General features: G+C 42.3%; 2 protein-coding genes across 2 annotated transcripts in view; both read left to right on the forward strand.

The window, feature by feature from the left end:
• Positions 1–1,081: 1,081 nt before the first annotated feature.
• Positions 1,082–2,046, forward strand: LOC311150768 (RING finger protein 228-like; the record flags this gene model as incomplete). The annotated part of the gene is made up of 1 exon (XM_084188293.1): positions 1,082–2,046. Exon 1 carries the CDS (start codon positions 1,261–1,263, stop codon positions 2,044–2,046), a length of 786 nt encoding a protein of 261 aa, XP_084044419.1. The 5' UTR covers positions 1,082–1,260.
• A 10,576-nt stretch (positions 2,047–12,622) lies between these two features.
• LOC311098809 (paired box protein Pax-3-like) overlaps positions 12,623–27,643 on the forward strand; it is a gene marked incomplete at both ends in the record, with an annotated part of 30,826 nt that continues 15,805 nt past the window's right edge. The window contains 4 exons of the mRNA XM_084139381.1: positions 12,623–12,707; positions 13,337–13,572; positions 14,022–14,151; positions 14,589–14,735. Coding sequence (XP_083995507.1) covers positions 12,623–12,707; positions 13,337–13,572; positions 14,022–14,151; positions 14,589–14,735 — 598 coding nt within the window. The remainder of the gene's footprint in view (positions 12,708–13,336; positions 13,573–14,021; positions 14,152–14,588; positions 14,736–27,643) is intronic.

The raw sequence follows: 27,643 nt of genomic DNA on the forward strand, positions 1-27,643 counted from the left end.
CAGTTATGCAGGGATTTGTAGGTACAGAATTTGTTGTTGGCATGTCATGCCTAAGTTTGCTAATCTTGCCAATGAAAAAATTATTAAAGTAGTTGGCAATATCAGTTGGTTTTGTGATGAATGAGCCATCTGATTAAATGAATGATGGAGCTGAGTTCGCCTTTTTGCCCAAAATGTCATTTAAGGTGCTCCAAAGCTTTTTACTATAATTCTTTATGTTATTTATCTTTGTTCCATAGTACAGTTTCTTCTTATTTTTGTTCAGTTTAGTCACATGATTTCTCAATTTACAGTATGTTTACCAATCGGCTGTGCAGCCAGACTTATTGTCCATTATTTTTGCCGCATCCCTCTCAATCATCACATTTTTCAATTAATCTTAAATCCACATGGATTTAACCGTTTTTACAGTCATTTTCTTAATGGGTGCATTATTAGTAACTGGAATAAGCAATTTCATAAAGGGGTCAAGTGCAGCATCTGGTTGCTCCTCATTACACACCACAGGTGTCATCACATGGTGCTGATTAGAATCACTGGCGCTTTCCACCCAGCATGGTGCTGAAGTATCTAAAACAGTGGTGTGCTGTCTGATCACAATAAAGAAATTGAGACTCTTGATTAGTTCACACAAATGACAAGATGTATCTATAAAACGACGAATATGCCTATTGTTTTGGCTTGTGCAAATAGGCCAGGCTATGCAAATAGTCATTTGGCAGGAGGATAGATTAGGTGTTATACAAGGGTTAATTCGTTTAAGCATGCAACAGATCTAAACCGGTTTATTAAACCTGCATAATCTGATGTAGCCTAATCTGGCACTATTTCCAGGTTGTGCCAGTGCTCCAGTTGAGCCCCAGAATTGTGATCCGAACAGCTCTACCGGGGTAGCGACTGTAATCTAGATTCTGGTTCATGCCGAATTGAAGCAGCGGGAGAACCGTGAATGAATGCTGCTCTGTCCTATCCGCTGTGAGAGAGAGAGCGGGCTCGAGCTGCGGCTTCCTCTTCACCCACTCAGCTAGGAAACCGCACCGGAATTACCTCATCAAATTACCCTCACATCGTAGACCTATTATCGTATTCTAGCACTATTTCGGGATTTGATGCAGACAAAACCACGCAGAATGGAGGGAATGGAGCTCCCTGCGTCTGTGTAAACCCGGTGGAGAGGCGTTGGAAATCCTCTGATCACATCAGAAGTTATTTTGAGCAGCCTAGGCCTTAAAGCATGTAGGCTAAACAAGCGAGGATGACATGGCAGAGCCGCGGAGAGTAGCTGGAACTGAAAGAATCGGCGCGCAGGAATATGAAGCTGTTTCTCTATATGAGGAATACGAGTGTAAAATATGCTACAATTACTTCGACCTGGACCGGCGGACCCCCAAAATCCTGGAATGTTTCCACACTTTCTGCGAGGAGTGTCTGAATACTCTCCACCTCCGTGAGGACCGAGGATGGCGCATCGGCTGCCCTCTCTGTCGCCAACGGACTCCGGTGCCAGAGTACCGGATACACAACCTCCCCAACAACATTACAGTCACCGACGCTTATCCGTTCTACATCCAGGATGACAGTCTGCCGCAGGACAGCCTGCCACCGTATCCTCCTCCTCTGCACCCAGCGCTCACGGCCGCGTACCGCCGCGAGGAGGCGAACGTGGCAGCGGCAGCTGCGCAGGACCAGGCAATCCCGTATGTAGCTGTGGTTAGAGATAATGCCGCTGCCGCGAACTCTTACGACAGGGCGGGATACGAGAGCTGTCAGAACTGCAGGCACATCGCACTGACCACAGGCTGTGTGTGCGCCATTTTCGCCTTCGTTTCCATGCTTGTGCTGCTGTTTCTGGGACTCATATTCGTACATAACTTCAACAACCCTCCGTCTCCAGTCGGCCCTATCTGTCTGTCTGTAGCCAGCACCATGGCCATGTTCTCTGTTGTTATCACGTGGTTGGTGTGCTGGCTGAGATACAGACCTGACCCGGAACCCGGACATTCTGCCTCGTCCAATCCCAGCAGGAGACATTTAAATGTTTTATGAGATTACCTTTCAATGTATTCACTTCAATGTATTATTGGACCAATTAAATAACATGTTGTATGTCTGCCCTATTTAGTGTTGCATCACATTAGCTACGTTTACATAGGCAGCCAATTCTGATCTTTTGCCCAATTATTGGCTTTTTGACCAATCAGACGCAAAAGATCAGAATTGGGCTGCCTGTGTAAATGTAGGCATTGTGTTCCTCCTCTGCCTCTGGTGGGCCTGTCATATCACTCTGAATGTAGGCTATGTCATCATGACTCATATTCAGATTGTGTGTTCTTCTGGTTGCCCAATTCTGATATTTTTTCAGATAATTGGTCTTTTGACCAATCACATCAGATCTTTTTACATCAGATCTTTTTCAGAGCTGATCTGATTGGTCAAAAGACAAAGTAGTGAAAAAAAATATCAGAATTGGGTTGCCTGTCTAAACACAGCGTCTGTGTCAAATGTGTCACCCATATTCACATTAACCAAAGAATAAAGCTAATTAACAAGTGTCCTCTGTCCTGACTGTTAATGTACTACTTGATGACAGAAAGGTTTTAGAGCAGTTTCTCAGTGAGCCGGACCCTTGGATGTAGCCCTTCAATCAATCAATCAATCAATCAATCAATCAATCAATCAATCAATCAATCAATCAATCAATCACATTTATTTTATAATGCCCTTTTTACATCAGCAGTAGTCACAAAGTGCTTTACAGAAACCCAGCCTAAAACCCCAAAGAGCAAGCAATGTAGATGCACAGAGGCTACGAAAAAACTCCCTAGACGGTAAGAACCTAGGAAGTAACCTAGAAAGGAACCAGGCTCTGACGGGTGGTCAGTCCTCTTCTGGCTGTACCGGCTGGAGATTTAAGAGTATATGTAGCCATTCAGATGACATTGATTCAGTCAGTGCTCAAGTGCTATCGTTTTAATAAAAGTGATCCTTGAGTCATGGCTTTCAAGTCCTTTCTTGTAAATGTGTATTTGTACTTCATATTGATTGGTATGACTACATTGCCACCCTCAATCTCAGGCTCAGGCTCACATCAGAATTAGGCTTACCACTGGCACCCTCCGGTGGCTCATACATTTACAACATTCGAAAATGAAACTACTGATTTCTGTCCAGCTCACTGATGCTGCATGAATCCCAATGTGCTTATCACAGTCTTGGGTCATAGGGAACATTCTGTGATAGACTACTACTATAGGCTATCCCCAGAAGCCTTGTTTTAGGTTCTGGTCTTATAAAGAGACCAATGCAGGCAGTGGAGGCTGCTGAGGGGAGGACGGCTCATAATAATGGCTGGATCGGAGCTAATGGAATGGCATCAAACATATGGAAACCATGTGTTTGATGTATTTGATGCCATTCCACCTATACCACTCCAGCTATTACCACAAGCCCGTTCTCCACAATTAAGGTGCCACCAACCTCCTGTGAATGCAGGGTTTTTCACATCATCAAGCACAGATTGTAGGCTACCCACATCCTTTACTTGATATTCAATTTCTCATTCTCATGGTGGGAAATATATTCTCTGTCAAAGTGGATATTGTCCACACTATAACACATTTTCTATGGAGATCCCTGGATGGAGAAATCTAATAATTACATTATTCCCAATCAGATCAGGGAGAGATATGGGGTTCCAGTGTTAATGGGAGAAAATCTACTCCCACATTGGTGAAAGGTATTAGGTTACAGGTCAATGAGAGGCAGAACTGGTTAAATGGTGGGAAATGTCAATTTGCACTACAACACATAAGTATTTTTTGTACACACATGTGCACCAACAAAAGAAGAAAACACAGGCACACTCAGGGCCGGCTCCAGGCATAAGCGAAGTAAGTGGTCACTTGGCGACTGGGGACACCAGACCCAAAGGAACTCAGTCGGGGGCTCAACTTACTGTTGAGAGTTAGAATAGTAGATTTTGGTTGTATTTCAGCAGTTTTTCTCTTGTTTTGTCAGTCACTGACAGTCACTCAGCTGACCATTTTTTGGTTGATAAGTTAGTCTAGCCCATTATCTAAACTTGTAGTAATCATGGCTGAATACTGACCGGGCACGCAGGGCACTTGCTCAGGGGCCCTGACCTCCAGGGGGGCCCCATTGATTTTGTTAGTCATTCTCACTCAGATATCATTAACAGGGCATAAGTCATGGCAAAATGTGTAGAATTTCAGGAAATTAGCTTTAAAACTGCAAAAAAATCTCTCCGCCCCATGGCAAAATGGGTATAATTGCAGGGAATTAGCTATAAAACTACAAACATGTATCTTTGCCCCATGGCAGAATTGCATGAAATTTGTTATAAAATCTTGCTTAGGGCCCCCAAAAGTCTAGAGCCAACCTTGCACACAGACACACACACACACAAACACACACACACACACACTAACCCATTTGCTGAATAAAATTGACATACAGCATGTGCTTAGCCTACAGAATGGGATTCAGTATTACAGTAGTGTCACTAATCCAAAGTTAACCAGTTAACAATTCTTTTTGACATCAAGGTGCCAACATCAGAGAGAGAATGACCCAGGCTCCTGCTGGACTAAAGGTCACCTGAGGGCTTATGGTTTAGTTTAGGATACAGGAGGAGGACCAAGGGGCTCACACAGTAGCCTGGGGGTATGGATGGAGGGCTATGAATGGGGAATGTAGGTAGCCATATGAGTTCACCATAGGGACAATAAACTACAAACTCACCACTGTCCCCAGTCATCATCCATAGTCATTCTGTTGCATGGCCTGAGGGCTCTGGGTTAACAAATGCCCCTCTACTCATCTCCCTCTTCTTCTCTTTCTCCCACTCTCCTAGTCCCACATACAGTGCCTTCAGAAAGTAGTTACTCCACAATACTAACTTAATTGACAGAGTGAAAAGAAGGAAGCCTGAACAGAATAAAACTATTCAAAAACATGCATCTTGTTGCAACAAAAAATGTGGCAAAGCAATTAACTTTTTGTCCTGAATACAAAGTGTTATGTTTGGGTCAAATCCAATACAACACATTACTGACTACCACTATACATATTTTCAAGCATAGTAGTGGCTTCATCATGTTATGGGTATGCTTGTAATCGTTAAGGACGGTGGAGTTTTTTGGGATAAAAAATTAACATAATGGAGCTAAGAACAGGCACAATCCTAGAGGAAAACCTTGTTCAGTCTTCTTTCCACCAGACACTGGGAGATGAATTCCCCTTTCAGCACGACAATAATGTAAAACATAAGGCCAAATATACACTGGAGTTGCTTACCAAGACAACTTTGAATGTTCCTGAGTGGCCTAGTTACAGTTTTGACTTAAATTGGCTTGACAATCTATGGCAAGACATGAAAATGGTTGTTTAGCAATGATCAACAACCAACTTGACAGAGCTTGAAGAATTTAAAAAAGAATATGTGCAAATATTATACATTCCAGGTGTGCAAAGCGCTTAGAGACTTACTCAGAAAGATTCAAAGCTATAATCGCTGCCAAAGGTGATTCTAACATGTATTGACTCAGGGGTGTAAATAGATATTTCTGTATTTTGTTAAATTTGTTAAAATATCTAAAAACATGTTTTCGCTTTGTCATTATGCTATTTTTTATTTTATTTTTATTTAACCTATATTTAACTAGGTAAGTCAGTTAAGAACAAATTCTTATTTACAATGACGGCCTACCCCGGACGACACTGGGCCAATTGTGCGCCGCCCTATGCGACTCCCAATCACCACCGGATTGTGATACAGCCTGGAATCAAACCAGGGTCTGTAGTGACGCCTCTAGCACTGAGATGCAGTGCCTTAGACCGCTGTGCCACTTGGGTATTGTGTGTAGATGGGTGAGAAAAACATATATTTAATCAATTTAAATTCAACACAACAAAATGTGGAATAAGTCAAGGGGTATGAATACTTTCTGAAGGCACTGTAGGCTCACTGATGCAAAATGTCCCAAGTTTGAGCTTTGGTTGTAGGGCCTCAGCTTGCATGTAATTGACATTATCAAACACCAGAGATAAATTAGCCATTGTTGAATACGCTTACAGGACCACATGTCCTACACAACCTGTAGGCTATGTGGGCAACTAATTGACCAATGACCAAATGCTTCAAATACAGTGAATTTTTAGTCCTTAGGAAGCTATTCTTTGTTTGCTATCTTTTTGCAAAGATCATATGGCTGCATATAGAGCTAACGTTCTAAATGGACTATGCTGGTAGGCCTATATGCTATCGTTTTAATATATTCTCATATCTCGAGGACGGTATACACAAAAATAGGCTGCAAGTTGGTGTAAATAAGATCATGTTATTATTTCCCTGTGGGAATTACGTCCCCAGTCACAGTGGCAAACATGTCTATGTGGACTAATAAATCGGTTTTACGCTCAAAGTAAATGGGAAATGGCTTTACAACCATTCCCTGGTTATTTTAATGACCTGAAAACAGTTTGTAAAGCAATCACAGCAACAAGTGCCCACTGTAAATGCAGGGCATTCAGTTGTCATCTGTCATCGTAATGTGGGAATGATAAGGTACTCACATTGTAAATATTAACTTAGAGGGGTCATCAAAAAGAAAAACTCCAAACCTCCAATTGTGACATCATTCTGATTAATTTTAATGTTGCTATAAAAGGGTCAAATTGCACTATACTTTTGAACAATATCATATTTATATTATGCTACAATTGGCCATGATGTCCACAAATGAGTCAGCATTCATAATTGAAGGAACAACTGGTCAAGAAATAAATGAATCAAAATATCATGAGATGTGGACCTATCGAAAATGACTGAATGTTGACATCAGAACCAGACAAAATCCCTTATTCTAATTATCTTGTTTACTCCCGGCCTATACGTGACAGAGTTTAGGCCTGCTCCGCCTTATTTTGCTCTCTGATACATCCTAAGGTTATTTTGGTTCTGAGCCCACTGAACGCGACGCGTTTTCTTTTCTACACAGGCATTTGGTCTTTATTTTTCGATGCATTTTGTTCACTGATCGAGCGATTTTCTGACTTAGATTTTCCCCTTCACTAATTGATTTGATACGGATATCCAGTATCCCTTTCATGATTATCAAAATTCGTATCATAACTTTGTTTTTGCCCCATTCCCTCTTTTATGACGATATAGATAGAGTTTCAGTAAGTAATTTATGTCCCGTGGACGTATTTTTGAAGGAGAAAATGGGAATGTATCCCACCTCAAACCCTGTGAAGAAAAACATTATCAGGCTGCATGCTGGGGTTGTTGCTGTAAAAAGTAGCCACACCATTTCTTAAAACTGCAAAGAGATACAGTTTTTAGTTATCTCGCTGGATGTTTATGATTACAATTCTAGATAGGTTGTTTTTTGCTTTAACATTTGTTTTGATTCACAATGTATTATTATTATTATTATTAGGCCTATTATTATTATTATTAGGCATATTATTATTATTATTAGGCATATTATTAGGTATATTATTATCATTGTATCATCCTAATTTATTAACAGTCCAAATTGTTTTGGTAATGCAATATTAGAAGGTTACTTTTGACAACTTCTACTTGAAGGCCTATACCAAAATATCAATCATCGTATTATCAGATATTGTGACAAATCTATATAACTTTTACCATATTAGTACATTGTAGCCTACCAACAAATGTTTTAACAATCCTCATCATCACAAAGAGCCTAACGTTCTCCATTGACCTATTTGGAATAGGCCCTATGCCTGAGCAGCATATGCCTCTGACCATCAAACATAGCTAATTGTCACAGTTCAACAAGGTTACAAACAGTCAAATAAACTCTCATGTCTCTGTGTCAATAATCGACCATTTGCACGCATGTGTTTCACCAACGTGTGATTGAACCGCGGGTCATGCATGGTCCTAATGTTGAATTAGTCGACCATTAGGATACCATGGAAGAAGTTCCGCATGTAGACTTCTGTGTTGGAACTCTGAGAGAAAGAGAGCAATTCCTCCCTTTGCACGTGAAAGGACTCCCGTGTCCAAACCATATTTCCCTCCTGCGTTCCATTGTCCGTGCGTTCCTGTAGAAAGAAAACATTTGGAAGAGTCTTTTCGGTTTCCAAAAAGCTGAATGTCAATGCAGGCCTTCATTAACTGTGGGAATCCACATTTCCATCTCTAAGATGTCGTTTGGTTTACCATAATTCTACTTCTGTTAGATGTATTAGATTTCAGGTGACAAACACGACAGCCACATGGTTAAAAGATTAGTCAAAAACTAACTTTATTATGGTCCAAGTATTATCTTAATGATTTGAACGTATTAGTAGTAATGGTTATTCAATAAGAAAGTTAACATTGATTATTAAGACTACTAGTTTATCTCCGTTGTTATCATTGTGAGAAAAAAGTTAATAATACAAATGGTTATTATTAAATAATAATAATAATAAGGACTACAATAACAATAATTATTATAATAACAATAATACCCCATTTATTTCTAAAGAAATAGAAATATGAATAAGAAACAATAAATTGCTCTTTTTGAACACCTCAAGGACATTGCTAAAAACGACGTAGGCCTAAATTATTGTCATTAATAAAAAGGTGACACCATTATGCAAATAGGCTATGATTGGCTTTAGGCATAGGGCCTACTCATCAGAAGCATTTATTATTGTTCAGCTATTCCAGCAATGTCAATTAAAATCATAACTAATGACGCTCTCCCTTGTGGAGCTTCCAGCTTGCCCGTGGTGTGGCGGCTCCTAGCGCCACGGTGACGGCCCTAATCCGGTTAGGGAGCACCTGGGACCGCGACGCTCCATAATCACCGGTTATTAAGGGCCGCAGCGCGCCCGGGTGCGCACACAGAGACGTGAAGATGGCAATGATGCCATCCAATATTCCAAAGGAAAACCACTCTCGAACTTTTCTGTTGTTTATTCTGTTGTTTATACATATAAGTATTTTTGCCAACAAAATTAAACTGTGGTGAATGTCAACCAGGGTAACGTTATGTTGTAGGGCTCAATACGTTGGGATTAACCTTATTCCTATAGGCCTATAAAAGCACACAGAATAGCATATTTTAATAGTTGCTATCAACTGATATGCCTTGACATGTTGCCCCCCCCCCCCCCCACGTGATTATGAATTGTTGATCGGTTACTATATTCCAGGCCCCAAAACAGCCACGACCTCTCACAAGTAAGTAGCCTACACCTCTCTAATAAGTATCCTAAAACAAAACTGTATTTTCGTTCAGTTCATTGATTGGAAATGTGACCTAAACAATTGGTGGGTAGGCTAATATTAGGGTAAGTGTCAATGTGGAATTTGGAGGGAAAAAATCGTTGTTTTGTTAGAACTCAAAGGCTTCGCTTGGAATGATCTCCATACCTTTGATTGATTGGAGTGGTGAATGGGAGAAGCTTTTTGACTGACATGACTTGTTCAATGAGCCTCCACAAAGACTTCTGAATGGGGAACAAGTCCCAGCTAGCACACATAACATTCTGAGAACCATATGTTTCTTAGAGCTAGGTGAGATCGTTGTGGTCCTATGGTTATTTTGCGTACAACCTTCCCACAACTTTCTGGGCATGGTGCAGGATAGTTGCTTGGCTTTGGAACATTCTCAGCACATTTAAGGAATTAAGGAACTTGACAAAAAAAATGTTATTTTCTTGGGTATTTCATTACTTTAACCTCTAAAAGTCTAAGCTGGAGGGGGATTTCGTTTTTTTGACACATATTTAACCCCTTTCTATTGTTGCCACAAAACTAGCTCCATACTTCCATTCATTTTTTAAACCGGTACCTGGTTACGTTCAGATGAGTCCTGTGACATTTGTGGGGATCATAGAGCAAAACGGAGTCCCCCCTTTCCATAGTGGGGACATATGTAAGTCGCTCTGGATAAGAGCTTCTGCTAAATGATGTAAATGTAAAAAATATTAGTTTGTAGCCCAAACTGTTCAGATGCTACAAATAGAAGTTGGCACATCAACGGTTCCGACGTCAGACGAGTCCCATGGGGCTTGTGGGGGTCGCTACAGATGTCCGATTTTCGGGATGTCTCCTGTTCTGACAAACAGCGCTGTAGCTCTGCCACTTTCCACCACAGATGCGGAAGGCCGACATAGGCAGATGCGGTGGATTGAGACGCAGCCCATGCAAAAAAACAGATATCTCTAGCTTAAACTGACAGATTTTGAAGGGGATGTTTTTGTTATGTTAATTAGATTGACTCACAGGTGCGTCAATAGACTCCTAAGGATTTTAACATAACCTTTCCTAAACGTTCCATTACATTTCATTTCAATTTTGGTAATGTTCTAGGAATGTTCTCCAACTGGTTTGACATTGGGAATGTTCTCAAAAAGTTCAGAGAACTTTAAGAAACAACGTTCTTCTGTGGGAATATCAATACTTCAGCATACTCTTTCCTACAGGTTTCCTCATGGTTCCATTTAAAGTCATGTTCTCAAATTGTTCCAAGAAAGTTAAGAAACAACATTCTTCTATGGGAATTTCAGTAGGCTACTTCACCATAACGTTTACTACCAGTTTCCTCATGGTTCTATTTAAAGTCATGTTCTCAAATTCTTCAGAGAACGTTAAGCAAACGTCCATAAAAACCACAAGAAAACTATAGTAACGTTCAGAGAACATTCTAAGAATGGTATTTAAAAACCAACATTCCGTTCTCAGAACTTGAAGAAAACGTTCCATAAAAACCACAAGAAAACGTTAGTAATGTTTCCGAGAACGTTCAACGAATGTTATTTAAAAACATATACATTCAGTCCTCAGCATCACCAAAACTCTCTCTATCCTCTATCTTGTTAAGTGTGTTCAGGTGTGTTTGTCACGCCCACTAATTGGCCACACCTGATGTTAATAATGAGTGCTTGTTTCCTTTGAAATGGGTTCTGTTTGAATAGACAAAAATTAACAGCTTTGTATGCTTAAAAAACATAGCATGCTAGCTTCATCCTCATAGCGCAGTGGAGTAATTCCATGGATAGAGAACATAAGATTATAGGTTTGAATCGCACTGATTCCGTGTCACAATAAAAAGAAATGTGCATGCATGATTAATGCCAATCAAAATTAATTTCCATGTGTCCTATCTGTGCTTGGAGTTAAAACAAGTTAACCCAAAATAAGCTAGCAGTGTTATTAAAAGTCTTATTGAAACATTCAGTGAAAGTTTTAAGGAAGTTATTCAAAAACCGTTCTCAGAGCATTAATAAAACCTCCCAGGAAAACGTTAAAGTAACCAGAGTAAAACATTCTCAGAACCTCCCTGCAACCTAAAAATAAACATTCCCAGAACAGGCAAAATGTTCACTTCTGTTCTCAGAATGTTAAAAAAACGTTCCGTTTTAACAGTCAGGAAACATATCAATTCGTTCCCACAACCAATGTGAAATCCAAAACATACGTTCCCACAACTTTCAAGAAACCATATGTGTTAGCTGGGTGGATGTCTGTGTGCGTGTGCATGTGTGCACGCATGCGTGTGAGTGCGTGTGCAAGTGCGAATGCGCGCGCGTGTGCGAGAGAGAGTGAGAGAGAGATAGAGAGAGAGAGAGAAAGAGAGAGAAAGAGAAGAAGGGGGGAGGGGGGGGGGCATTTGACACTCATGAAGTTATAAATAATGTCTCACACAATTGTACTTTCTTTCGCTACAGACAACTTTACTGCACTCCCGGCGTCATACCCTGCTGGGTCGAACGTGCAGTGCTCCTTCTATTCTAATTAGTGCACTACTGTCTAAATACTACAATCAATTCCTGTTTGTAGAATCACTGTGCATAGCAAACAGTGTGAGTGTGTGTGTGTTTGTGTTTGTGTGTGTGTGTGTTCTTTTACAGGCAGAAAATGGTGCATGTGCAATGCTGTTATGAAATAGTCCCAACATAATAAAGTAATACATTGGTGACTGGTGACTTACAGGGGGTAGCGTAGCCTTCACTAAAAGGCGCATCTTCATCCATCAACATGGTTGGACCATATAGCCTATACCGTTTATGACTGGAGGGCTGATCGTGGATCAGATTCTGTGAAAGCAAAAGCTCGGGGGCACCACAAGACTCAAGACACAACGCCTTGAACCCGTGAGGTCACTACAGAAGACAGTCGGCCAATCAAAACGCACCCTCAGCCCCCCGGTATATTCGCCTTTCTAAGCCAATCAGAGGCCTAGAAGGACTGAGGAGAAAGGAGAGCAACAACTTATAAAATGTTTCGCTTCCACCCATCTTCTCAATTCACATACAGTGTCAACAACAACTCCAACTAAGCGGCCTTCAATTTCAACAGAGGCAAACATTGCTTTGTCAATATTTTCACACTCCACGTTGGATATCGACGAATGCACCATTCTCCAAGGATTTAACTTGTGTTTTTTGTTGCATGCTGTTATTTTGACGAAGCAACCCGTGGAGGCTGTCCTGCTGCTCCATCGAAGCCAAAGTGTAGGCCTATAGGCTATACGTTTTTGTGGATCCCAGAATATTTCAGAAGTTCACGAGTTGGTGTTGATTTGGTCCAGAGCAAAGCTTCGTTGGCGGAAGTTTAGGAGACATGACAGCACTAGCGGGGGGCATACCGAGGATGATGCGCCCGAACCCACACCAAAACTACCCGCGGGGAGGCTACTCACTGGAAGGTAAGCTATGTTTCTTGCGTATTGGAAGATTTTGTTTGTTTGTCATTGATTTAATCAGAAATCAAGTGTTGATATTGTGTCAACTTTGAACAGCTGCAAAATTGTTGTTCGTATATAAATAATTGTCTTAGTGTTGCCTTTTAACAGACAATTAGGCCTACACATGACCTAGCATTTTGACAGTGAATCAAAGTTGCTATATTCCCTAAAATTGTAGGCAGCTTATTGGAAACTAAGTAGCCTACACTAGCCTACTAGGCTATAAACAGTTTGTAGCAATCCCTGGTTCAGTTGAATTGACGTAGTAGCAGCTGATATCAAAACAACAACAATGCTCGTGTTATACATTTGAAATTGATTTACATTGTGCACCATCAATTAGGTCTAACCCATGTAATAACAATAACAATTAAACATTTTGCTATAGACCGAGTTCAAATGGTATGTTATCAATATATTTTCTTGCAACAGGTCTCTCTTGAAAAATATAGCCCCTCTCACTGAGATAGGATAAATAAAGGTTAAATAAATAAATATAGGCCTGATTGTTTGGGCTTTTTTTTGCTGCTGTGGTTTACTTTTTTTGTTGAAGTTATTGTTATTGAATGAAATGCGTTCCCTCTGTCCAGTCTCTACCCCGTTAGGCCAGGGCCGGGTGAACCAGCTCGGTGGGATGTTTATCAACGGCAGACCCCTGCCCAACCACATCCGCCACAAGATCGTGGAGATGGCACACCACGGCATCCGACCCTGTGTCATCTCCCGCCAGCTCCGAGTCTCCCATGGCTGCGTGTCGAAAATCTTGTGCCGGTACCAGGAGACAGGCTCCATCAGGCCTGGGGCCATCGGAGGCAGCAAACCCAAGGTGAGGACCCTAGAACCGGACTATATAGCAGCAATGTCTCGGTCAAGCCCAACTTTATGGCCTGCACCTCAACATGCCACTAACAAGATACATGTAATTGGGGATGACAGGCCGTTAAACTAAAAGGATATATCATAATTTACAGTTTGGTAGGCTATAATTTATTGTCATATGCTATTCATTATTCCGAATACATATTTCATTTATAAGGCCTTATTTTATGCGCACTTTTAGCACCATATTAACTCACACAATTTGAGTTAATACAGACAGTCAAAACATGGATTTTGAAAACGATCAAGTAAACGATAAAACTCAACAAACCGTATAGGCTATTAGGCCTACATAGCCCTTGTAGCCTAATTTAGTTTGAAAAAAAGTAAATACATTTTGCAGTAGCAATCATAGGCCTACTGATTTTTTTGTTGTTACATCCTTCCCACTTGAAGCAGACAACAACCCCAGATGTGGATAAGAAGATCGAGGAATACAAGAGAGACAACCCGGGCATGTTCAGCTGGGAAATTAGGGATAAATTACTCAAAGACGGGATCTGTGACAGAAACAACATCCCCTCAGGTATTTAAAAATGTTCGAATAATTTATAAATAATGTATAACTTAAAGTTCTCCAACCAAAAAATATATTGTAAGGATCTTATCCAGAGCGTCTGCATAATGACCAAAATGTAAATGTAGGCTACCTGAAATCGTATAAGCCTACAATAATATTATACGTTTGCATAAGCCTAGTAAAACGTGCAGGAGAGGAGGATAGCCTATAAGTCTACAAAAGTCATAAATGCATGAAAGAATGACACCCCTATTCCAACAGCCGTAAACATTCTGAAAGTTTGAAAAAGTTTGCCAGATATAAACAGAATATTGTGAAACATTATTGCAAGATGAAAACCAATCAACAGGTGCTATGGCAATATGCATTGGATGTTGGCACTTTCATCAATTCAAGCATGATTTTTTACCAACAATTTATCATTTATATATTTACTTTCAAAGTGAGTTCAATCAGCCGTATCATGCGTTGTAAATTCGGGGGAGTTGGAGGAGAAGACGAGGAGGACGATGATGAAATAGAGAAGAGGGAATTGGAAGAGAACGAAAGACGAGCGAAACACAGCATCGATGGCATCCTCGGGGATAGATGTGAGTAACGGTTTTAATCAAAAGCAGTGCAAAGCGTTGCCGATGTTGAGTAGGCACAGGCCTGTAGGCCACGGGTTCCCTGTTGGACAAGGGGGCAATTTTGGTTTAGAAAATTCATTTTATTTCAGAAGTATGGAATGCTTATTTTCCTCTCAATTTTCTATATTTGGTTGTGATAAAATATATGTTGAGATGTTGTTTAGAAGTTGTTAAAAGTTGGTTTATTCGTTGGCCTCTTGAGACAGTTTAAAATTGGGAGAAATTGAGAATATGAAAAATGAGTCGTTCTCTCTTGAAGATGTTGAATTAGCAGATAACCTGCATATTACACTAAATTCAGATGGGGCCGGCGTACATAATGTACAGAGAAACAATGCAGAATTGAATTAGAATACCCATATAATTTGATAAATGGAAATATGATCATGGACCATTACTATTTAATTAAATACTTCAATTGTTTAACATTTACATTTACATTTTAGTCATTTAGCAGAATACATTATTTTTCTGGACGCGTGACTCTGCATTTAACTTTTTTATTGTGGTTGGTTTGTCAAGCAGAATGATTGCTGTGCAGATATGAGATAGATATTGACAAAAAAAACACGAATATTTAAGCATTTGAAAATAATAACTATTTTGGTGGAGTTTTCTGCAATATAGGCCAAACTTTATGAATATGGAATTTTGAGTTGCATGCCTGAGTTTAAACTAAACGAAACTTTTACAAAAGCCAAACGTTTCCATATGAAGTTGATCAAACATTTGCCCAACTGTTCCGTCCCCCATAAAATAAGACGGTTCCTCCGCACACAATCGGACACTTGAGGATGAACTTGGGGGACAAAGGCTCGAGAGTCTATTGAGACTCACACTTCGGTTTTACGCTCACAAAGGCCTGCTATAGCAAGCGGCTCAGTGGTGTACAAAAAGACGCCAAAGCTTTTCAAAATGTGGAGAGAAAGGGAGAAAAAAATGCGCTGACAAAAGGCTGGGAGAAGACATTATGGACCCGCAATGAGCGATGAATAATTCAGATAACACCAATAGGCAACTCCGGCCCGTTTTATAGACTGCGCGCCGAGAGAAAATGGCCGTTTTCACCTACAAAATGTTCATTTGGAGTCTTTTTTAGCATCAAGAGATGGCGTTTGCTATTCAGACTCACAGAGAAAGAGACAGCATCCTATCTCTCCCTATGACCTGGATTTTCCCCAAACACCTGTTGCTTGGTGACCTGTTGGGTTTTCAGGAATGTAGGCTATACTTTCATAAACGGACTTTTTTAAACATACCATTTTAGAAATGTGAGCATAGCCTATTCTAAATTCATAACAAGGTTTCGGAAGGGACACATTGCCTGCTTTAACATTTTTGGAGGGATTAATTTCGTTTCACTTATAGCAAATACATATCTAAAGAACTAGACTAAGCAAACATATATATATATTTTTTTTAAACAATTTTTTCAAGCATCATCAAATGATTACGCCTTTCTTATCGCTATTTTACGCATGTGTTTACAATCGTTGCGCAGGAGGCATGGTCTGCTTACTACTCCTTACTACTCCTTACATCAGTAATCGCAGTGCAAACCTTTTCTAGTAGATTAAACTCAAACCTTTTATTTCTTCCCACTTTCATCTAGGGACAAAGCCCGCCCAGTCCTCTTCGCCCGGGGCGCGCGCATTCATGCAACATCTATAGCCGCTTTCCTGCCTCTTTCCAGGCGAGGCATCGCGAATACAGATCAGGATAGGCAGTTTACTTTATTCACCTTTTTAAATGTACTCTCCCAGTTTGGTTAATATTTTTCCTGCGGTGTTGGAAATAATTTACAGGCTTGTATCTTTGTCCACCACAATCAATAGCCCATTTATGGAGATGTGATAGTGCTCTTTCGATGATGATTGTGTTTCGATATCTGATATTATCCCCCTCAATTTTCTCTGTTATCTATTCGTGCTGATGATGCCTTGTTTAGATTGATTATACAGGCTTGCATATATTGTGAGTTAGGCATATGATTCGGATATAGATATTGTAAGTTAGGAACAGCCAGACATGATAAAACGTTGCAACAAGTGTGCACAACAAGTGATGTTAAATTGTTATTACGGCCTATAGATGTATCACAATATGATTTACAGCCTATTTATTTAAAAATATGCCAAACGCCTGAATGGACTAAACGTTGTTGTTTTTATGTGTTATCTAGATCAATGAAACATAGTTAAGTGTTTTGGGAATAATTATTGTAGGTATTTTTCTTTCAGTCATTACCTGGACCTCTTGTTACATTGCCAGAATAATCATCTTCATCTTGTCCATAATGACTACATTAACTCATTAACTCAGAGCAAACTCAAGTGTTGATAATGGCATATCTGAAATGTTGTTTACTGAATTATATTCCAATTCAAACACAGTCCAATGATTACTTTCCTTTTTCCCTCAGTCTGCAATGGCCATATTTAATTATCTTATCCTCTTGTGTGTGTCTGTGGAAGTAGTTGATCTTGTTGTTTTCTTTTTCCTTTAAAGCTCTTCATTAGAATGTGAAAAGGCTGTCTTGGGTATGGAGAGGGTGTCTTCTGGCCAAATATTGATTAAGTAGGTGTTTGTAGAGGCTATTGTTGCAGGGGAGAGAGGACTGTTGCACTCTGCCTCTTTCTCCTCTGCCTCCATTGTTGGCTACCCTTAAGTGCAGAGATCAAAGCTTCTCTATTTAGATTTATTTGTCTGGGAAAAGGCCACTTTAGAGTTCAGTGGGATAAAGTAGCTATACTGGGACCAGGTAGCTACTACTAGATCTGCATGACATTACAGGGCACCTAGAGTATTCTGGGAGAAGGATGCCCCCAAGCAAATTGTAAATGTTGCGCTTTTAATCAGGAAATGAATCTGATGTTAAACGATTGCACTTCCTGTTTAAGAGGAATAGTTGAGTTCAGGGGAAATAAAATGTTAAATGTATAAATTCTATTATTTATATATAATTAAGAATATTATGGTTATTGACCAATTATTTAACAGTAGTTCGAAAATAAATAACAGAAATTGGGGACATAGTAAATACTTTCCATTAGTATGAACACATTCATTTAGTGCAAAAATTGTCTGCAGAGAGTGCTCAACCTTGTCAGTCTTGCATGAGCAAATTCCATAAAGGATACTGGCATGGATGTGGCCTCCTAAACTGAATGAATGGTTTAATGTTAATTAATCAATAAATACTGGCACATTAACTGCCTCCTAATGAATGACACCCCCTTCCTCTGTATATGACTATAACACCAACGGACACCCCTTTAGCCTCATTTAGCTAATTAAAATAACCAAAGTCATGAAAGAGGAGTAGCCTACTCTTGCGGATTCCATTTATGACAATGGGGGGGGGGGGGGGGGGGGGAGAGAGAGAGAGAGAGAGAGAGAGAGAGAGAGAGAGAGAGAGAGAGAGAGAAGGAGAAGGGAGGGAGGGAGGGAGGGGGAGAAAAAAGAAAAGCTCAGAAATACAAACAGTCAAAGGGATAACTTATCTTGAAAGGGAATCCCGTGGTGCCAAATTGAATAAGCCCAGTTCTTTCAAATCTGCCATGGTGAACGCAGTCAACATGTAATAATTGGTTTCATTGAGGCGCATTCACAAAATCTGCTCCCATTCTCCTGGCTCCATTGTCCTGGGGCAGGCAAATAGCCAGGGGGACAGGAGGAATCAAGTGCTGACAAAACATGAAAGATTTAGCTGCTTTTGTCAAAGAAACTGAGTAGGACTTTGTTTGTGTAAATAAAGTGGGGAAACTGGCTCCCCACTACTTTGGCATGGACTGAGAGAGTTTGGAGAGAGAGTAGAGAGAGAGTAGAGAAAGAGTAGAGGGGGGGGGGGGGGGGGAAGAGTAGCGGGAAAGAGAGACAGCAGAGAAACAAAAAATAAGTGAGAGCCATTTTTAAACGTTGCATGCATAGACCGTAATATGCAAACTCTGCAATCATTCGGTTGAAGCTAAATCTATGGGGAATCATATCAATGACCGATATGATTTGTCTAAGTGTATATACACAAACCCTATAAACCAATTAGAATGTTTCATAATGCCTATTCTCCCAGGGCATTTAAAAATTTCAATAAACCTATGTCTCTCACACAGTCAGTAATAGCCAACCATGTCAGGAACACACCAATACCCCCACAGACAGAACAGGGGAAACCTTCAGAGAAGATAGACATTGATTTTCTATAATGTTGTATATTTGTCAGCGGTCCGGGCATTTTTACGCTGTCTTAGTGAAGCAGGGGGATTGAGAGAGATGGAGGGAGAAAGGAGAGACTGTCTCCAGTCATAACAAACAACAGAGCCTCATTGCGACCAGTGGAATGTTTTCTACAGACTACTTTCCATCGCTACCTCCAGGCAGAGCAGTAGAGAAATCCAGGCAGTGGGATAGAGAAGAGAAATAGCTGGGTCTTGACTCTGTGTATGATCACTGGCGGTCTCCCTGCCTGGGTTATTACTACTTATTTAAACCCAACTTAACTTGGCCAGTGGAACTGTACTGTATCAGTATGCCACACCACAAATCCAAATCCACAATACCTGGAATATAGCAACTGTTTCTAGGAAATTGATGTTGGATGGAGTGATCAGAATTCATTCAGGGCTGAGAGTTTTTAATTCACACTAATAGATTAATAAGTGATGTATCCTAGATCATTTGGTGTTAGGTGTCACCACAAGTAGTCAAACATAGAAGCAGTTTAGTGTGATACACATTTATGATGAACTTATGTGTTTGGTCTTAACTTTTTCCACTTGGATGTTTCCTGGTGTTTTTTGGATCAAGTTAAAGTGATAGTTCCCTTTTTAGAAGTTGTAGCTTATTTTTAACTTCCGTAGTGTGTCGTTTCCTGCGAACCATTTTATAAAATCGTAAGCGACATCCAGATTCTCCTGGCTACCATATTTAGAGAATGTACTGTATATATAGAAAAGTATGTGGACAGCCCTTCAAATTAGTGGATTGAGCTATTTCAGCCACTCCCGTTGCTGCCAGGTGTATAAAATCGAGCACACAGCCATGCAATCACCATTGGCACTAGAATGGCCTTACTGAAGAAATCAGCGACTTTCAATGTGGCACTGTCATAGGATGTCACCTTTCCAACAAGTCAGTTCGTCAAATTTCTGCCCTGCTAGTGCTGCCCCGGTCAACTGTAAGTGCTGTTAAGTGGAAACATCTAGGAGCAACAACGGCTCAGCCGCGAAGTGGTAGGCCACAAAAGCTCGCAGAACGGGACCGCCGAGTGCTGAAGCACATAGCGCGTAAAAATCTTCTGTTCTCAGTTGCAACACTCACTACAAAGTTCCAAACTGCCTCTGGAAGCAACGTTAGTACAAGAACTGTTCGTAGGGAGCTTCATGAAATGGGTTTCCATGGCAGAGCAGCCACACACAAGCCTAAGATCACCATGCGCAATGCCAAGCGTCGGCTGGAGTGCTGTAAAGCTCGCCGCCATTCGATTCTGGAGTGATGAATCACGCTTCACCATCTGGCAGTCCGACGGACGAATCTGGGTTTGGCGGATGCTAGGAGAAACGTACCTGCCCCAATGCATAGTGCCAACTGTAAAGTTTGGTGGAGGAGGAATAATAGTCTGAGGCTGTTGTTCATGGTTCGGGCTAGGCCACTTACTTCCAGGGAAGGGAAATCTTAATGCTACAGCATACAATTACATTCTATGCAATTCTGTGCTTCCAACTTTGTGGCAACAGTTTGGGGAAGGCCCTTTCCTGTTTCAGCATGACAATGCCCCTGTGCACAAAGCAAGGTCCATACAGAAATGGTTTGTCGAGATCGGTGTGGAAGAACTTCACCGGCCTGCACAGAATCATGACTTCAACCCCATCTAACATCTTTGGGATGAATTGGAACGCCGACTGCGAGTCAGGCCTAATCGCCCAACATCAGTGCCTGACCTCACTAATGCTCTGGTGGCTGAATGGAAGCAAGTCCCCACAGCAATGTTCCAACATCTAGTGGAAAGCCTTCCCAGAAGAGTGGAGGCTGTTATAGCAGCAAAGTGGGGACAAACTCCATATTAATGCCCATAATTTTGGAATGAGATGTTCGACGAGCAGGTGTCCACATACCTTTGGTCATGTAGTGTATGTTAGCGGTGCATTCAAAAGCATCTCCCTCCCTATTCACTCCCTTATTTATCTCCTCTCACCCTGGCTATACACACCACATTTACTTTAGCCTACGTCACAGCATCACTCTCAAGAAAATCCACACTGGTTTATCTGCAAGTGAATACAGGCTCTATGCTTCATTAAATCCTCTTTCTGTGCTGGCACAGCATTGTGAGCACCGTGATATTAATTCAAAGGACAATTAATGAATGCAGGCCAACTTTGAAGTGAGGGAGCGGGGTCCTGCCCTGGGCCTGCCTCTCGTCGCTGATGGACTCCGTCACATTCTCCCCACTGCCCAGAGAGACAGTTTGAAGTGGCTGAAAGAGAAAGAGAGAAGAAGAGAGAAGAGAAGACTGACCAATAGAAGGTCAAGGAGAGCTCTCTATTTCCTTGGAAGTATTAGCTAAGCAAAACTCTGTGATGGTTGAGGATAAAGGAGTTAGGAGAGAATGAGGTCGGGGGTGAAGGGCGATGGGAGTTCTGGTAAAAAAGGTTTCGATACAATGAGATAGTTAATTGAGTAAAGCCAGACAGCGTTGTCAATCACTTAACTTTGTTTAGCCTCGCTTTTTTATTATTTTTTAAGAGCAGTTTAGTTCAGCGTAGAATGGAATGGACACGGTAGAGTAATTTCCTTGCTCTTTTTAGTTGTGTTTTCTCACGGAAAGAGCAAAATAAAAATATCTGCTTTTTTTTCCGCATCAGTATTTGTGCATCTCAATTAGACCTGAACATTCTCTCAGCACTATGAGATAAGCTTAATAAAATACAAAAAATATCAGAATGTTAAAATAAAGAAACCAGGACAGACAGACTAACCAGTAAAGGGAGAAACAGAAAGAAAGATACATCACAGCCTAGAGAATTTGTTATGGAAAAGAAAAGAAACTGAGGAATGCGACGGTGGTTGAACTCTCTGGCCGTTCACTGCCTATGAAGTTTTGTGGAGGGGTGATGTTGGCCTGTAAAGGGGTCAGTAGCCCACCTCCACTCCCCTCCTGCCCCCCCCCACCCCCTTTACGGCAGTACATGGGGCTGTAGTTTGGCAGGGTCAGAGGGCGACTTAGGGTCACTGCCTGTTAAAACAATCTCCACGTCAGGAAGAGAGGGTTAGAATAATATTTAGTTCACCATGACAGCTAATGGACTCCCGTTCCATTCCTCTGGGCTATAGAACATATTACATAGACATCCAATATTATAGGAACCTTGTATGTTTTTTTTAATATTATTGCATGGATGTGTAAAGCTAAAGTTATTTGGAATGATGCTGGTGGTTGCTTGGTGTGAGACTGTGAGAGTAGGCCCACTAGGCAGATTATGCACCTGGGGAGTGGGTGACTTGGGCGGCTGGGCTGGTTTGGGTCAGTGCTGGAGGGGAGCGTGTGGCAGACTGGCCTGTTCATGTGGCCCTGCATGGGTGCTGTGCCGCTGCTTTGTCCCTTCTCTGGGGGTGGCAATGCCACCGTGAAACTGTCACCTCATTCCACCCCACTGGAACTAAATAATAAGATGCCCCACACTGGGTCCACATAATGCCCTGTTTGGGGCTTTTTGTCACTTCAGCTATATTAGAGAGTGATACATCTGTTTAACGTCATATCGCTGACTCTCTTTCTGTTTAACGTCATATCGCTGACTCTCTTTGTGTGTGATCTCTGCAGCCCGCTCTCTCTCTCTCTCTCTCTCTCTCTCTCTCTCTCTCTCTCTCTCTCTCTCTCTCTCTCTTCTCTCTCTCGCCCTCCATCCCTGCTCAATCCCTCCTCCTTCCTCCCTCCCTCCCTCATTCCCAGGCAGCTGCAACAGACTCCTGGGGGCTCCTTAGCAAGTCAAGTGAGAGCCAGGCCCCACTCCCCTCTTCCTCCCCATCCTCCCCTCTTCCTCCTCCTTTTCTCCCCACACTGTTAACTCCAGCTGGGGCCATAAGCTGTCAGTTAACCATTATACCCTGTGTGCATCTGCTGGGTCCAGCCCTAGCTTTTCCCTGTCACGCCTCCATGGCGTTGATGTACTGTTTTATTCAGTGAGTCGGCCAGCCAGTCCTGCTCTCTGAAAGGGCCAGATCTACTTCCCTGGGCAAATAACTAGTTAATTTGTCTCTTCTGCCTTTTGTTTTGGGTGCAGGGGAACACATGTCAGCAGCTCAATTACCCTCTCTATTAAGAGCCCCTAGAGGAAGGGCCGCCCGGCCCTACGACCAGCCCCGTCATAAACAGCCCCATATGGCCCTCTCTCTAAACCCTTTCTCTCTGTTTAGTCTTCTCTCTCTTTTTCTGTAGCTTTCTGTCTCTTTCTGGATTATCTCTCTCTCTTCTCTCTGGCTCAGTCCTTCTGTCTCTTTCTGGATTATCTCTCCCTCTTCTCTCTGGCTCAGTCCTTCTGTCTCTTTCTGGTTATCTCTCTCTCTTCTCTCTGGCTCAGTCCTTCTGTCTCTTTCTGGATTATCTCTCTCTCTTCTCTCTGGCTCAGTCCTTCTGTCTCTTTCTGGATTATCTCTCTCTCTTCTCTCTGGCTCAGTCCTTCTGTCTCTTTCTGGATTATCTCTCTCTCTTCTCTCTTGCTCAGTCCTTCTGTCTCTTTCTGGATTATCTCTCTCTCTTCTCTCTGGCTCAGTCCTCTGTCTCTTTCTCCATCTCTTTTCTCTTTCTCCATCAGTCTCCCTCATTCTGCCTCTTTTTCTCCCTCTCTTTCTCTCATTCTACGTCTTTATGCTGAGATTGCAAAATCAGAGCGTGTGTGTGTGTGTGTGTGTGTGTGTGTATATTGGCGACAGTGTGTTTGTGTGTGTGTATATTGGCGACTCTGTGTGCGTGTGTGTTTGTGTGTGTGTTTGTTTGTTTGTGTGTGTGTGCATGTGTATTGGAGAGTCGTGACTCTCTCTGTGTGTGTGTGTGTGTGTGTGTCAGCCACTATGTGTGTGTATGATGTGTCTCCTCGTGTTAACATCTCAGAGTAGGGTGGAGAGGGAATGCTTGCCAGGGTGTGTCTTGGCCACTGGACTCTACACAGTCAACAAGCCCAGTCAGTCCCTATTTGAGGTCTGGTCTGTGTGGAGCTTTTCCTCTACTGTTAAATACAGTTCTGCTAGAGGTGATCGTAATGGACAGCGACAGTCTGTGTGTGTGTGCCATGCCTGTCTGCTCCCTGGATCCATAAACCATTTAGTTTAGTTAAGGTTTGTGTGTGTGCTTTTGGCAATGTCTGTCCTCTGTGAATCGTTGTGGTTGTGTGTGTGTGTGTGTGTGTGCGCACGTGTGTTAGCGCGGGTTTCTGTGTGAACAGCATATACATTTTTGTATTTTTTTTTAACCTTTATTTAAGAAGAGAGTCATGCTGAGACCACGGTCTCTTCCGCAGATGAGCCCTGTATACACATCAATACACAACAATTACACTATACATATCTACATACACATGAATTACACAATACATGAAAAGCAAACACAAAACTCGAAAAGCAAAACACAATGATATGAAACAAACACATTCTTCAGTTAAAAAGGCCCTCTGACATCCGTCTGAATTGCCCACCTAAAGGCACCAACTCCACAAACTTTAAGGACTTTTGGAGATGATTCTACATGAGCGGAGCAAAAAAAAATACAAGCAGACTCAGTGGAGATTGAAGGGATCTCCAGGGTTAGCCATCCCTGAGTCCAGGTCTGGTAACTTATATGTCTGAAGGTTAACAAAGAAGTAAGGTATGGCGGAAGTTTATGCAAGAGGGCTTTATAGACAATGCATCGATCTACGAGACTAATTATTTAAAAGCTCAGACACACCGGTAGGATTGTCAAACGTTTGCCTGCCGACAGTACTTAGCACCTCTGAACAGTGTCGGCAGTCAATCTCTTTTGTGTTCACACAGCAAAGACCTTGAAGTCGTAAGCCACACAGCCTTGTTAAAATACTCCAAACCAGAAGGTGGCATTAGCGTTGTTTGGCAATGCATGTCCGAATGTGTTGCTTAGTGTATGGTCTAGATTCCAACGTTAACTAGCTAGCTAGCTTCGCTAATGTTACTATTTTGTAGAAAGCACTTGATGGCCACAGCTAGATAACTACCTAGCAAGATGACGAATAAACAATTTAATTCACTCACCATAATCCCATACTGCCAGTGCCAGCCCATAGCCAAATGTTTAAATATCTAGCTAATGTTAGCATATTCGCTAGCTGGCACAACATAGCTAGTTAGCTAAGGACACTGCACTAACTCGGCAGCCAACATAGGCAGCTGTTTCATGGAAACTAATCCATTGTGATTTAATAATTATGTCAATACTAGCTACAGTGGTTAGCTAGCTTGGAGGAAGTATTTAATGTTGTGTGCATTGCGTATGTTCACTTAGCTAGTGCCCATCCCATAGCCTAAATTACATAATAATTGTGACTGGCTCATGCCCTCTTTTTTCCTTTTTTGTTGTCGCTCCTGTTGACTCCCTCACGTGGGGGTTCATGCTCTCTGATTGGCTCAAAGTCAAGTTGTTGGCCACTGACAAGCATTGCGATTCTACAAGTAGAAATGTCAGGTTCGTCGCTACCAGTTCGGGACGCAGCAGGTACTGCTTTTGTTCTAGCAAAAGAAGGAATAGCCTCCCACTGTGATAAGTACCTATTGGCAGTCTATCGGCAGTGAGATTCTCTGTGTATTTCATGCTTAAGAGGGAAGCATTGTCCAACACAAACTACCTGTTGAAATCTATATATCTATCTATCCTTACTGTGTCACTCTGTCAACCTTATTCAATGTATCCTTTATCTACTGGCCTTACACGTCCTGGTCCTGTTTTGTTAATGTCTATTTTAGTGGGTAATTCTGCAGCAAAACCAATTCCCCCCTCAGGGATAATAATCCATTTTCCCATTTAGATTATTGTCAGAGTCACAGCCAAACTATGGAGTATTTTGTATTTTCAGCACCCTGGCGCTTTAGCTTCAGCGTAACATTTGATTTGGGTGTTTAAGTGAGGAGGTCGAGGCCTCCCTTTGTGTGTTCAGTATCCTCTTCTCCCGTTTGTTGATGGGAATGTGTGGGAACCCTGGTGCTCTGGGTTCCTGCGCCTGCGTCGGCGTTCCCCTCTCGTTTTGATCCGCCACGGCATCGGAACGTGGTTGGCATTCTCAAATTCAAATGCGGGCGGTTGTGGCGATGGGGGGATGTTGGTGTAGAGAGAGAGAGAGTAAGTAAGGAGAAAGAGGGAAGTGAAGTGATGGAAATGGACGTGATGGAAGGGACAGTTTTAAGAATGAGTGGAGCAGAGTAGAGAGCAACCATACATTTACTTCCTCTCTCGCTCTCGCTCTCGCTCTCGCTCTCTCTCTCTCTCTCTCTCTCTCTCTCTCTCTCTCTCTCTCTCTCTCTCTCTCTCTCTCTCTCTCTCTCTCTCTCTCTCTCTCTCTCTCGTTCCCTCCGTAGCACCCCTTCACCTCTGTCTATCTTCTCCAGGTGCATTCAGCTCCCCTCTCAGTTACCACCACCCCCCTCATCCTCTCAACTCCACAACCCCTATGCCCCCACCAACCCCCATGCCCCTCTGGCTATAGATGGAAGGTGGGAGGGATTGGGGGGGGGGCGCTCCCCTGCTGTGCCCCTCCACAGCCCCCAGTGGCCCCTCTCTGGCCCTCTTTGTGCCCCCACCACCCCCCTCGCCTCCCTCACCCATCCAGCCCCCCATTCCCCCACTCCCCTGCTGGGCAGGTGACAGGGCCCTGAATGCAGGCTGGGGCAGCCCTGATGGATCCTACAGATGGAGCGTGGAAATCGGCCCAATAGAGCCCTGCCACAGGCCTTTCCCCTCCGCCATACAAAGGAACCCGGGCCACATCACACCCAAAGAGAGAGATGGAGAGAAAGAGAGAGAAAGAGAGAGAAAGAGAGAGAAAGAAGGCCAAAAGGATGACAAAAGTAACACTGTCATTTTTCATTAACAGAGAGGCCGTGATGGAGCGTTTTCGCGGCAGTTACTAATAATAAAAACAGGGAGAGAGAAAAAGAGAGGTGGAGAGAGAGAGAGAAAGAAAGGGAGTAAAAGAGGAGTGCTCCGCCCCCACCCTGCAGTTAACATGATACAGTGCGGCTGGGGAGCTTTTTTCTCAGCTTTTCTCAGTTTTCAGCTCTCTGTCTGTCTCCTCTCTCTCGCTCTCCTTCTTCTCTCTGTCTGTCTCTTCCTCTCTCCTCCTTCTATCTCTCTCTCCTCTCTCTCCTCCTCTCTCTCATCATTCTCTCTCTCTCCTCCTTCTCTCTCTCTCTCCCCCACTCTCTCTCTCTTCTCCTCTCTGTCTCTCTCTCCTCTCTCTCTCTCTCTCTCTCTCTCTCTCTCTCTCTCTCTCTCTCTCTCTCTCTCTCTCTCTCTCTCTCTCTCTCTCTCTCTCTCTCTCTCTCTCTCTCTCTCTCTCTCTCTCTCCTCCTTCCTTCTCTCTCTCTCCTCCTCTCTCTCTCCCTCTCTCTCTCCTCCTCTCTCTCCTTCTCTTTCTCTCTCCTCTCTCTCTCCTCCTTCTCTATCTATCCTTCTCTATCTCTCTCCTCTCTCTCCTCCTTCTCTCTTCTCCTTCTCTCTCTCCTCCTCTCTCTCCCCTCTCTCTCCCTCTCCTCCTCTCTCTCCTCTCTCTCTCTCCTCCTTTTCTCTCTCTCCTTCTTCTCTCTCTCTCCTCCTTCTCTCTTCTCTCTCTCTCTCTCTCTCTCTCTCTCTCTCCTCCTTCCTTCTCTCT

This window comes from Coregonus lavaretus (genome assembly GCF_964263955.1).
Source record: "Coregonus lavaretus genome assembly, chromosome: 23".
Lineage (NCBI taxonomy): Eukaryota > Metazoa > Chordata > Actinopteri > Salmoniformes > Salmonidae > Coregonus > Coregonus lavaretus.